The sequence below is a fragment of the Salvelinus namaycush genome, chromosome 24 (genome assembly GCF_016432855.1).
Source record: "Salvelinus namaycush isolate Seneca chromosome 24, SaNama_1.0, whole genome shotgun sequence".
NCBI classification, from domain to species: domain Eukaryota; kingdom Metazoa; phylum Chordata; class Actinopteri; order Salmoniformes; family Salmonidae; genus Salvelinus; species Salvelinus namaycush.
In genome coordinates this window covers 19,593,152-19,607,705 of record NC_052330.1, presented here as the reverse complement: position 1 = coordinate 19,607,705, position 14,554 = coordinate 19,593,152, and the positions used below count along the sequence as shown (strand labels likewise).

Sequence of the window (14,554 nt, the reverse complement as noted above, 5' to 3'; positions counted from 1 at the left end):
ACACATCAACCACACACACACACGCATACATCACATACACACACACGTCACACACACACACACACACACACATCAACCACACATACACATCACACACACACACATCACACACACACGCAACCACACACACACACACACACACACACACGCAACCACACACACACATCCCATGCACACACAAACACACACACATCACACACATACACACACACACATCCAACACACACACACACACACACACACACACACACACACACACACACACACACACACACACACACACACACACACACACACACACACACACACACACACACACACACACACATACACACACACACACACACACACACACACACACACACACACACACACATTCAAAACCTTAAACACACAACCCACCTCACCCCCATGATTTTTTATCCCACTCCTGGAGAGACCCAGTAATCCCACATCCTTATACTGTAGCAGCCTGATAATCTAAGGTTCAGAACTCACAACACAGTGCTTTTCAAACTGAAATATACCACACTAGATCTGACAGTATTATAAACAGAAACAACCTCCTCTGTGCTTACATAAAGACTATAGACCTTTGCTGAAGAGGCACAGGGAGGTATTGAGGACATACATAATGAATCAGCTGGTATTGACTGATGAATTCATGCAGGCTTTGTTGTTATTTATACTCATCAGTTCCATGGAGTTCAGATTACCTTTGATTCACAGTGTGATCTTGTCTACGTCAGAGTTGGTGACTAGTTATGGAGAGCCGAACTGATTCTCTATTCAAGATACTGAGGTATGGGAGCTAGTCATGGTACTGAACATGTCAATGTGTACGTGTACATGCACACTATAATATGATTATTGTGAATAGTCAGATTCATAATAGTTCAATTAAAACGTTTACATGCTTTGCCAGAAGAACAATTTCCCTAATAATCCTGTTTACATGGACACATCTGAAATCAGGCTACCTGAAGGGACATTGATAAATTGCAGAAAATCGGCAATCAAAATAAACATTCTACCACAGCGACCATGTTATTTTTAGGAAGCCTATTTGATTCTGAGTTCGGACATATGAAGTTTGCATGTGAAAACTATTTCTAAGAGCAATAGTTTCCGTTTATCCAAACGCTGCTGGTGCAGGCACATGTGCAGATCCACCGCTGAGTCTCCGATGAAGCTGTTTACATGTCCTAATCATTCCAGAGCTCGTTCAGAAAGACAGCTGTTTTAATCAACATATGCTTACTTAGATTTTGACCTTACGTCGATTAAGGTAAGCAGAGTAAGGTGTCTACATGACTAATGCCATGCAGGTTAGCGTTTTTCGTCATGAACCTTGTTCTGGAGGCAGCTCTGCAGAGTGGTCACCACCTGGCACAGACACAAGTCATCAAATCTGACCCTAACCTTAACCCTAACCCTAACCTCACTGCTATTCTGAATGCCTAACCCTAACCTTAACCCTAACCTTAACCTCACTGCTAATCTGAATGCCTAACCCTTACCCTAACCTTTTCCTCACTGCTATTCTGAATGCCTAACCCTAACCTTAACCCTAACCTTAACCTCACTGCTAATCTGAATGCCTAACCCTAACCTTAAATTAAGACCAAAAATCTTAACAAATGTTCATGAATTTTTACAATATAGACAATTTTCATTTTGCAGCTGGCCCATCTAGCAGAAATCACTCAGCTCAAGGACAAGACTCATCCCAAAAAACATCAACTTGCTAATGGCAACTGTCATAATCAGTTTATTATCTAATTATTAAAGTGGATGTAAATCTACTCAATGATAGTTCAATCAGAAAGAGCCATAGTCTATAAGTATGAGAAACAGCAAATAAACACATGAAGAGGACTGAAGGGTTTAGAGAAACAACCCTACACAACAACAAACTAAACAAGATGCTGAGCATTCAAGGGGTTTATTAACTACCATCCTGGATAATGGGTAGAAACTCACACACTGCAACATCAACTGAATGGGAGCTAGCAGCATATTTTGTATTTATCTATGAGAATCTATACCAGTGAGAATAAACTAGAATCATCCTGGAGGCTGCAGCAAGCTCTGGAGAGTTCACATCAGTCCAGGAGAAGAGGAAGAAGAAGGGGGTAGATAGAGAGGTAGAGGAAGAGAACCAGTCTAACCCTCTACTGGTCTGATTCCCTGTTGGACCCCCTGGCAGACCCCAGAACACCACAGACATTCCTAGGGTTGTGAAGGTTCTGTCTGGGTCGGGGACGAGGGCTCAGTGCTCACATAGGTGTGTCCACAGGGGTGGAAGTGGGCCTTGGGAGAGGGGAAAGATGCTTTTCCAGCCATGAAAGGAAAAACAAACAGACTCCTGGAGGGAGAAATAGAAGCTGCTTTGGCTCGCCTCTTAATCTATTCACCCAGAGGATATTTGGGTTGGTTCACTGAATTGCCAGGATCTCTCATTCACTCTCAATAGGAGGAAAGTGGCACAGCGCCACCCAATGGTACTGTGGAGTAAGACACGATACAAAATGTACTCATTCAAATACACCCTGACCTACAGTGATATCACTACTGTACACTATTTGAGTCATTGAGTGATACATCAGAAACAAAAACAGAAAATATAGATTTGCCACAAGAATCGAGTAGGAAGAAGAGGGGAAGACAGGAGAGAAGAGGAGAAGAGAGGGGAGGATAGGAGAGAAAAGTAGAGGAGAGGAGAAGAGAAGAGAGGAGTAAGAGTCTGTTTTCACCTTGTGATTTCCCAGAGGATCCTACTCTCCATTTGAGCATCCCTGATCCCCCTGCTCATCCCCTAACGATCCTCTGCATAAATCAGCCTTAATTATACGTGAACAGGGACAGGCAGGTGCTCAGCAGGAAGAGCAGGAAGCAAACTCACCAGCCAAAGCCAGACCTCTCAATCCTATGTCTGATATATTTCATTATTTCATGTCTTGTTATACCCATTGCTATAGCTAGTGTTTATAGCTCTGATAATGTATCCTGTCTGTTAGAACTTGGTGTCTCATGGTTGATGGAGGCTAGTGTGGTAGTCAGAGAGGTACTTTGTAATCTCGACCTACACACACACACACACACAAACACACTCCCCCTTACTCTACTTCCTGACCCCCCCCCCCTCACCCCTTTAATACCCCACTTTCCCTGCTTCCGCCTCAGCACTTTAACCCTGACACCCCTTACTACCCCCACATCCCTCACACACTTTACTATTTAACATGACCCCTCCTCTTCATCCACTTGTCCCACACAGGACATTTTCCAACACATTTCACCAATCCTAATATTGGTTACAAAGAGCTTCAAAAGCCAGGCCATTAGCATTGCTAATTACATTTCAGTAATAATGACAGAGCATTAAAAGACAAGAGGGGAAGGAGGAACAAGTGGAAATGATTAGTAAAACACCCACTTCCCCCTTACATGCACTCTTACGCCTTTCAGCACCAGATGTGCCTTGAGAGCACCACGGTAGTGACAAAGATGTCCAAATATCATCTTTGTGTTCACCAAAGCTAGACTGTTGATAGCAGGTCATTTACCAGACATCCCACACCTGTGTTTGGGTAATTTCCACATTCAAAGGTTCAGATGAAAAGGGAAATTGAGAATTTCCCAAACGATTTTGCTTCACATTCAATACCCATACATGGCCCAAAGGCTGCAATTTACTTTAAACCACAACCTTTCCCATGGCTATGGTTTGCTGTAACAAACCAATTTAGCTTTAGAAAAGACTCCAGGTAGGGTGTATGATATTCATTCAATCATTGAGGGATTTACAGTAATCCTTAATCCTTGAATAAACAATGCAGATTAAAACCATTATGTCCAAAAATAGAGAGGTAATAAAACTGCCATGACAAAGGTCAAACAGCCACAGCAGTCAGTGATGACATCTGGGCAAGATTTAAAATAAAATGTATGTGTGTGTCTGTTCACGTGTGTGTGTGTGTGTGTGTGTGTGTGTGTGTGTGTGTGTGTGTGTGTGTGTGTGTGTGTGTGTGTGTGTGTGTGTGTGTGTGTGTGTGTGTGTGTGTGTGTGTGTGTGTGTGTGTGTGTGTGTGTGTGTGTGTGTGTGTACGTGTACGTGTACATCTGTGTGTGAGAGATAACAAGAAGAGAGAGATGGAGAGAAGGGTTTGGATCTAGTAATGTCACTTTGGGGTCATGGACACTGATGTCAAGATCTATCTGTGAAGACTGTTGTTATGTGTGTCCATCAGAAACAGTATCATGTTCTTCAATCTGTCAGGAAGCATCTCTGGTTCAATTGAAATGCATTGAAACCATACTGATGTGTGATCAGTGATATTCCAGGACTGTCACTCACTGTCACAAATACCATAGCAACTTGCCTTATCGGAGCGTCATTACATTTTTATAATAAAATAATGGAATCTAATTTGAAAGAGTAAATCTAATCAAGGGAGGAATGAGGTGAAAAATCGCAGCGCGATACTGCAAATGACAAGAGGAAAATATATCATTCCTGCCCAGAAAAAAGATCCATGCATTCTGACTTTTAGTGAATTTTATCTTTCCTGCTTATTCGATTTCATTACATGCTTTCTCTGCCACAGATTATTGTTGAAACATACCTGACCTTCTTTAAGGCGTTGGCATTAGGGGTGGACTCAGTTTGATTGACAGCTGTATAATAGCACCTCTACTAAGACCTGTTGGAGGCCACGCCCCCTGTATTGTTTGGGGCAGAACCCTGGTGGCCTAATCCTGTGGTGTGCCACTCAAACTCTATCTGATTGGCAGCTGAATAGAGATTACCATCTGATTGGTAATGTGAGGTGACAGTGAAGGGCTGGTAAAGTCATATACACATACACACTCCTCTCAACATGTGAATGATTAAACAAACAAAATTGATAAACTCCCCCTCTCCTCCTTTCTCTCTCTCTCTCTCTCTTTCACACACACACACACACACACACACACACACACACACACACACACACACACACACACACACACACACACACACACACACACACACACACACACACACACACACACACACACACACACACACACACACACACACACACACACACACCATACATACACCAACTTCATCAAACATATTAGTCTGGTGCAAAAACTGAACCAGACACAGCCAGGCCTGCGGGGCAAAGAAGCCCATGCTGGCTGTCATGTGACTACTGCCATGGCAATGGGTCATAAACACAATCTGGGGTGCCGTGTGGCCGGTGTAGCTCCAGGACTGGGAAAAGAACGAGACACACCATCTCATTTCTGTGGCTATAGACGTATAGAGCTTAATGACTGTTTCCTAATGAGCAATAGGTCTCAAAGCCTCCCTCTCTGTTATACAGATTTAAGCTAAACAGGCTACGGCAACTGAAAAACTCCCAGCGGTGTGATGAAAAGAAATGCTGCTGCTATTTTTAGTTGCCTGTGTGTGTCTGAACAGCAGTGACCAGAGCCAGAGACGATGAATGGAGGTGTCAGATTCACAAAGGAGGGTGGACCGGCTCAAGGTGACCGTCTGCATTGGACTGGGATGTTACCATGGCACCGTGCCAACCTGTGGAATTATACCCTGATGAAGACAGCTTGTCTGTCGAAACGTTGGACATTAGGTTATTACATTTTTGCATCTGAGCTCCTAGAGTGTGCGGCTCTCCTTTCAATTTTCAAGTGTTCTACTCTGCTAGCCAGCACGGTGCCTAAATACTGTAGATGTGCGTTTCTTTCGCCTCTAGGTTAACCTGGGGGATGATGCCATTCCCAGCCCAGTTGATTAAACATCACTTAGGAAGGATGTTATCTATCTCTTACTCGCTCTCTTTCTAATATTTTCCGACTCTCTCTCCCCCTCTTTCTCCAGTCTCTTTCTCTGTTTTGCTTTCTCCTCTGTGGCACTTTCTCTCTTTTTCAGTATCAGGCATTCAGGATCTTATCCAGATGTGCTCACCTCAACTACCCTCTTCCTTTTCCTTCCTCTCCTCCCTCTTCTCCACCTCTTCGTCATCCATGAGTGCAACTGTAGAAGGAGCTCGTAAAAAGGAAACCACATTCCAGCATTTTCTTAGATGCACGCTGGCTTAGCTCTGAACCTATTCCATATGACGACATGAGCCATGTGCATTGGGCAAAGCCTAACAAACCCAAACAACACTAGTTCAAGTGTATTTCAAGGATCCAAACAAATAAAGAAACTCATGCACTATAAAAAAAATCTGGGAAACCAGGCCTGGTATTCATAGCTGACTTTAAAAAAGCCTTTGATAAAGTACGACTGGAATTGATATATAAATGCCTGGATTATCACTTATACAATGGGTCAAAGTTATGTATAGTAACCCTAGGTGTAAAATAGTAAATATTAGCTACTTCTCAGAAAGTATTAAATTGTCAAGAGGAGTAAAACAAGGCTGTGTACTATCGGCATAACTATTTATTATGGCCATCGAAATGTTAGCTATTAAAATCAGATCCAACAATAATATCAAGGGGCTAGTAAATCCAGGGTACGCTGACGATTAATGTCTTCATTTTAATCCGCAATTTGGATCTCTGCACAGCCTCATAAAGGATCTAGATAATTTTTCTAACCTTTCTGGATTAAAACCGAATTTTGATAAATGCACCATTTTATGTACTGATCTCTAAAAAACACAACTTTTACATTACTGTGTAGTTTACCAATAAAATGGTCTGACAATGAAGTGGACGTACTTGGTATTCATATCCCGAAAGAATAAAATGATCTCACTACAATACATTTTAACAGAAAGTTTGCCAAATTAGATAAGAATTGTGACTTGCTTCAGGAAACTAGATGTTGATGTTGAAACTAGATGTGTCACTACTTCATAGGAGCGCCATTTGAACGTAAACTTTTTTTTAAATCAAAATGTAATTTTTGCCAGAAATCTTTCTGGAACATGTGAACTTTCATGTACCTTAATGTCAAACTTGTATGCCATCTGTAAATACTAATAAAATTGTTAAATTAAGAGTTGGTATAGCCATGGAAAAAGAGTGCAACCTTCACGCTAGCCATGATTGGCTGAGATAATGAGTGGGCTGGACATGCCGAGAGATGAGTTTGGATTGGTGTGAGCTGGTCAGTATGTGTAGGTAATCCTTTCTAACGAGGCTTTTTTGGAAGAAATCACGTAGTAGAACTGCATAAGTGTTGCTCTCCACTTTCTGGAGGACTGAGTTTTGAAATCAGTGGAATTAGAGTATGATAGCTAAGGAGAGGGAGAAAATTCTGGCGTTTGATTGCAAATATGCAGATGGAGTCGAATAGAGAATACACAGAAGGCTGTTGGATAAAATACCTGTCTCCGGATTACATCTTCAAACTAAGGGCAACCATGGCATCCATGACAGAAAGGGAGAAGCGTCCATCCATGTATACAGGTAATATAGTCTAGCTAGCTACATTTTCAGATATTACATGTTTCTAATTTGGTCAGAAAGTCATTTTCATTTCAAGTTAAAGTGAACTGTTAGCTAGCTAACGTTATGTGTATGATTTGTGTACTAATATTATTCGTATCTCAATTCCATTTGCATTGCTAGTTATAGCCTAATATTAGCTAGCTAACATTGAACATGGTTGGTTATCTACCTCAGATTCATGCCGGGTTACTAGTAACATTATGAGTTGGGATTATGGTTCATTGTTTAGCTAGCTAGCTACATGTCTAAACAAAAGACTCCACTATGCAAGTAACTATTTCAATAGAATGTTTATGATGTCACTGCGACAACTGTCGATAGACGTAGCTGGTAAATTCGCTCTGGCTATCTACTCCAATTTCAGAGCACTCTCGTCTGAGTGTGCAAGAGTGCAGAATAACTGACGAATTTACAAACGCTCAACACCAGTTGAATATGGCCGGTGTCTGTAAACGTTGGCAAAAAAGCATAATTAAATTGTTGCCAGCAGCACAGTTGCAGTCACCAATGCTCTGGATAACCAGCTCTGCTAGGGTGAGTAAAATGGTCAGAGTGAGCTGTTCTCTCATTTTTGTCTGGAAGTAGCTAGCAAGCTAGCCACCGTTAGCCAGTTAGCTTGGGTGCTTGACTGGTGCTGTCAGGTCAGATCGCTCGGGTCAACCCTACTCCTCGGCCAGAGCGTCCGGTGTGCGCTCTGAACACTCCAAGACCGAAATGCTCTGAGTTTACGAACGCCCAGAGCACTCTCTGGCACTCCAGATTAAATTTACGATAAACACCCCTAGTATAAACCAGCCTTTAGTCTTGAAGTCTTTGGTTATTTAGTACATAGCCCCACATGTGAATCCTTAAAGAGATGGTTGGGGCTAAAGCTTAAGAGGGTGTGTACGATGCTGAATGGGTGTAGACAAGATGAGCTCTCCAGTAGGTACCAAAACATTCAAGGGACATTTTCTCAAAAGTGAGGTTTATCAACTTTCAAAGCAGAATTACTCTCCTATTGTTCCTCAACTGTAGTGTATGATATACCATTTTATAGCTCTGAGTCTCTATTTTTATCCAATGTAAAAAACACAATTTCAAATTTTTCTGCATAAGCCGAATCGAGCCGGTCGGTCACATTTTGCTACCATGAAAAGGACAACACCGGTCTATTTGTGAAAAAATCACCCTGATTAATTCTTTAGTCATATCCCAGTTTACTTATTTACTTATGATCCTGCCTACACCTAACAACTTGTTTTTAAAATTATATTAGCAAACAATATTTCCCTTTATTTGGAACGGCAAGCCAGACAAAATTAAACAGGTCTATTTATATAATGAATATGAATTTGGAGGGCAGAAATTATGAATTATTAAGGCATTGGACCTCACACGAAAGGTTTCAGTCATACAAAAACTATACTTAAATCCGAAGTGGTTCTCTAGCAGATTAGTAAGAATGGCCTTTACCCTTCATTCAGATTACAACTTCTCCCTTTCGGGTTATTTGAAAATGAAACAATCTCCAAAATATCACTATTTTTAAACAAGCAATAGAAAGCTGGTTGCAATTTCAGTTTAATCCACCAGAAAAGACATAACAAATATTAGAACCAATATTATGGTTAAACTCAAATATACTAATTGATTTAAAAAATATATATAATCTTGTAAATTATATCATAAATAGGACTGGTGGAGGTATGTCACACATGCAGTTAACAAAAATATATGGACATATCGGCTCTATCCAAAATTACAACCAACTGATTGCTGCATTACTGCACAAATGGAGGAGGCAAGTGGAAAGGGGAGATGGTAAGGAACTTGTATGTCGGACCTGCATTAAAGACCAAAATTGGCTAAAGAAAATTGTGATAAATAAAAAAGTATACCAGTTTCATTTAAGGACCAAAAATTGACAGCTGCGCCATACAGAATGCAAAATAGTTGGGAGGAGATTTTCAATGTACCGATTCCATGGCACATGGTTTATGAACTGACAAACAACATGACGCCAGATTCAAAACTAAAAACTTTTTCAATTTAAATTATTATACAAAATTCTTGCAACCAATAGAATGTCATATATACAGTATGGGGGATACAACCATCCCAGCCCTGCAGATTTTGCTGCAAAGAGACAGTATCATTAGATCACTTGTTTTGGTACGTAGTACCAATGTAGCTTGTGTAGCTTGTGTAGCTTGTTTTTGGTCGCAGGTTCAGGAATGGCTAACAAATTGCAACATTTACTTGGAACTAACTCTGCAAATAGCAGTTTATCTTTAATTTACAATCTGTAGAAACTATGAGAATAAAGGTTCAGAACTTTTGTGAAACATCACAGCACAGTGGAAAAATATATGACAGCTAGAAATCAAAACTGGATGGTCTTCAGAGATAGATGGGAGGGGCTGAGGGTAGCTGAAGGCTGGGACTAAAAACAAACAAAAGATAACTAATGTAAAATATACTGTCTGTAAAATGTATAGACTGTATAAACTGAAAGTAGAAGCTTAAGTATTGTTTTCCACTAGTTTACTCCAATTAGGGGAGGGGTGGTAGGGTTAGGGTAAAATAATAAAGAAGGAAAATATATATAAAAATATATAGTATATATATTTAAATTAATATATATATATATTTACAAAAAATATATATATGGGGGATTGGAAATGATGCAGACAATTACACTGATGGAAGCCACAATCTATCTGCAATATTAAAGCTGATCTAACCACCCCAAAAAAATTATAAATAAAAATCACGCACAAAACTATATCTTACATAAACTTATCTTACAATGTTTATTTCTCAATAACATAACATCATATATTCATTTAATTGTACAGTAAAATGTCCTCGATCTGTACACATAGTACTCTGTAATCCAATTTCTGTGAATACATTCACATGTATGCTGTACAGGAGTATATTCACAGCACTGAGATAGTGAAGCTCACGCCTCTCCAAAGAAGCTTAGCAAACCTGTCTCTACTATCTAAACAGACGGTAAGCACCATGCCATAGGTGTGTAACTTGTGCCTCCACCGCCCACGACGAGGAAAATAGATGACAAATGAAAATAAAAACGGAGGATTTCCCTGTTAATGAGAGACAATAAATGCCTGAATTCCACGGCATATGGGAGAGTTCAGGCTGGGAGGCGTTCAAAGCAGCCTCGCCGTTCTCCGCCATATGGTGTCACTAATTGCTGTTTCTCACTGCCACACCGTTCGCAGGAAGAGGTACAAAAAAGAAAGGAGGAGACAAAAAACAGCACCCCAAAACTGGGGCAGAAGTTTATGTTGGTATTGATGTTCTATCGCACTGTTTTATCAGCTACTAAATTGAGCCTGAAGGGAAATGTGAGCATGATGTGGAATTGTAGAAAGAACATTGTTTTAATTCAAGAACAATGTCTTTTGAAAGAGAGAGACAGAGAGTAATCAGATCTGGTGAGAGAAACAAAATCGGAAAAGGAAATTCTCTCTATGTAACTATAGGTAAATAGTATATTGGATCACGGTACATTTTCACCTAAAACACTTGATTGCACCTGATCTGAGAACTATTACATCACATTGACAAGGATTTACGTTGATTTAAACCCTTTGGCTCTGAAACAAATAAAATATTGATGTCAATCAAAGATGGTACATCTACTCAAATATCTAATAAGCCAATATGGCAGTATATTTTCTATAGACCACATACACAGGTGTTCTAGGCTGCTAACAAGCTGTTTCTCCTCCAGATCTACTGACAGAGCCAAAGAAAACTTTTTCTATGCTCTGATCCGTACAGAAAGTATATGTTTCAAACACACCTTCATCTCATTAAAAAAGGGGATCAGAAACATGGAATCAGATGTCATGTCAAAGCTAGATACAGTACCACCTTTGTCAATTATAAATATCAAATGACAACATTTACTCATCAACTGTAGATGATCATCACAGAAGGAAGAACACTAAATGAAAGCATCTCAACTGGTACTGTATTAGAAATATACACTGAGTGTACAAAACATTAGGAACACATTCCTAATGATTGAGTATTGAGTTGCACCCCCTTTTGCCATCAGAACAGTCTCAATTCAACGGGGCATGGGCTACAAGGTGTCGAAAGCGTTCCACAGGGATGCGGGCCCATGTTGACTCCAATGCTTCCCACAGTTGTGTCAAGTTGGCTGGGTGTCTTTTGGGTGATTGACCATTCCTGATGCACACGGGAAACTGTTGAGAGTAAAAAACCCAGCAGTTGCAGTTCTTGACACACTCAAACCAGTGCGCCTGGCATCTACTACCATACCCTGTTCAAGGGCACTTAAATCTTTTGTCTTGCCCATTCACCTTCTGAATGCCACACATACACAATCTATGTCTCAACCTGTCTGAAGGCTTAAAAATCCTTCTTTAACCTGTCTCCTCCGCTTCATCTACACTGATTGAAGTGGATTTAACAAGTGACATCAATAATGGATCATTAAGAACACATGCTCTTTCCATTATGTAAACTGATCAGGTGAATCCAGCTTTCACCTGGATTCACCTGATCAGTTTATGTCATGGAAAGAGCATGTGTTCTTAATGTTTTGTACACTCAGTGTAATTAATCCATCTGTGCATATTATTAGGTGAACCATTCAATCATACACACCTGATAGTTGAATCAAGCTACCTGTACCTGAATACTATCTAAACATACACAAATAGTTTTACTGTTTCTTTGGGTCTGTGGTTAAAAGGCAAGGAAGCTGAGATGGTATCTCTACACAACAATGACAAAATATTGCAACAAGGCCTCTCTTTTCTGTAATGACCTGCATGGCAACTAACATCATCAAGAAACCATTATGTGCAGCTTGGTGAGAGCAGATAACGCTTTCACTTACTGGTGTCACAGAGACACACCGCAAACAACTACAAATATCTAGGGCTATTTTCAAAACATGTCCATTTTTTGAGTCAAATGACATTACAGTTCATGTGATTCCCCTCATCTAAATATGTTGCAGCGTCTATCTGGCAACAATGGGCTTCTTTGTGACTTTAAAACACTATCAGAGGGGGGTACATTACCTTGTTGTTTTATTACGCTAGATTAACTGGTGACACACAAGGACTTTTCAAGAAACATAAAGTAGATCAAGATTACTATTGACATTCCTACTACTGAGACAACATCAACAATTTCATAGTAATTCATGTGAATGATAACTACATTATAGGCTTTATTACAATTTTATTACTTGCAACTGTCTGAGTTTTTCATAATGATACTGTGAAATACTTTGTTCTATTTTGTTGTTGATGAGCCGTGAAAGTGAATTTCCTCATATGAAACACAATCATTCTGAATCAGTATGAAATCACAGTAAACTACCATGCACTCCAGCTCAACAGTGATGATGCTGACTAGCAGTGTGGTGAGGGAGGGATGCTCTCCTCTCAGCTGCTCTGCCACCTACGAAGCCATATAGGGCACAGCCATTTTGGATCTCATTCTCAGCTCCAGTGTCACATGACTCCCCCAGAGTCCTGATATGGCCATCAATCTGGTCCTGAACCTGGGAGCGTTAAACCGGCGCCACCAAACAATCTGCAGCAGTACAGGTTTCTAAGGCGACCACAGCTCAGAGCCATGAACAGTGAGTAATGATAATGATGCTGATAACAGCAGTGGTTACACTTCAATGGCAGTAATAGGAAGATAGTGAGTGTGTAACATCATTGTGGTGATACAGAGATGGTACAGAGCAAATATTGAAAATACTGAATACAATTCTAATACTATGGGTTAGCTATAAATCTGTCAGCACGACCATAATCAGACAGAGTAAGCAGTCCTGCTGGTACAGAAGAGATGAGAGGGAAGAATAGTGTTCACCCTGTCAGCTCTTCAGAGGATCAGCTTTACCACGGTCTGCCCCTCCACACACAAGGTAAGCTATAGAACAGCTGTCCTGCAGTTAGACATGACGTATAATCTGGCACACAGACAACACTGCTACTGTACTTTTACCTGCATACTGTGGTGCATCACTAGACCACATGGAGCATCACACGGACTAAAAGTCCACCAAAGTTGACCTTCAATGCAAAAGCACTGAGAGGAAAATTGCGCTATACACAATATTATTGACCACAACAACCTCAAAATACTATCAAACGACATTGGATTTTGCAGACAGTTATCTCAAATGTTTTACAGTACAAGTCAGTGCATTTCAAGAATTTAAAGCCAAACAAATATAATTCTGCTCCAGCACTGGTAAATCATTTTGGTACAGATTCACACAAGAATGTAATAGTTTAGAGGACAGCATTGTAGTAACATAGCATACCTTTAATTCAAAGGCATTTTTGCTGTGTCATGCCTCAACCTCCGCACTAGGTCCCCTTTCAAACCACTGCAGACTGAGCAAGATAATGAATGAGTAAGCAGAAAGCACTTACCTTGCAGTCTCTGCATGACATTGGCAATATCCCTGGCTGATCGTCCATAGTGCAGGGGTGATGATGCCATACCGCTGCCCTGGGGTCAGTCAAGTTGTGCTCCAACCCCTGTCTCTCAACCCCAGCAGAAGTTGAACCTCTGTTCTGGAATCAGTTCTTAGTTTTTCAGTAGCTTGAGTCTACAGTCCAAACTCAAAGGGGTCTATGGAGACTGAGCTGTGTCCATAATTCTGTATCCTCCTGAACAAGTCATCCCTGTTGCAGCAGTACTCAGGCTGCAATCTCTCACTCTCTCAAGCTCCTCCCCTGTCTGTCTGTGTATGTGTGTATGTGTCTCTCTCTCTGCCCCCTCCCTCCCTCTCTTCTCATACTGTTTTCTCTCTCTCTCCCTCTCCTCAGTCTCACTCCTTGCTGATCTGCATGCACTGCCACCTGGTGTCCAATCAAAGTGAAGCTCTCACGGTGCTCCTCGAGGTGCTTGGGACAATGGTGAGCCATGTCTCTTGACCTGATAAAGAGAGAGAGAGAGAGAGAGAGAGAGAGAGAGAGAGAGAGAGAGAGAGAGAGAGAGAGAGAGAGAGAGAGAGAGAGAGAGAGAGAGAGAGAGAGAGAGAGAGAGAGAGAGA

General features: G+C 40.8%; 1 protein-coding gene across 1 annotated transcript in view; it reads right to left on the bottom strand.

Annotated features, from left to right (window-relative positions):
- The window catches only part of LOC120019321 (nesprin-1-like), a 131,844-nt gene extending 117,846 nt beyond the window's left edge, over positions 1 to 13,998 (bottom strand). The window contains exon 1 of the mRNA XM_038962619.1: positions 13,929 to 13,998. Within this exon, the coding sequence (XP_038818547.1) occupies positions 13,929 to 13,998 (70 nt within the window). The remainder of the gene's footprint in view (positions 1 to 13,928) is intronic.
- Between the last annotated feature and the right edge of the window lie 556 nt (positions 13,999 to 14,554).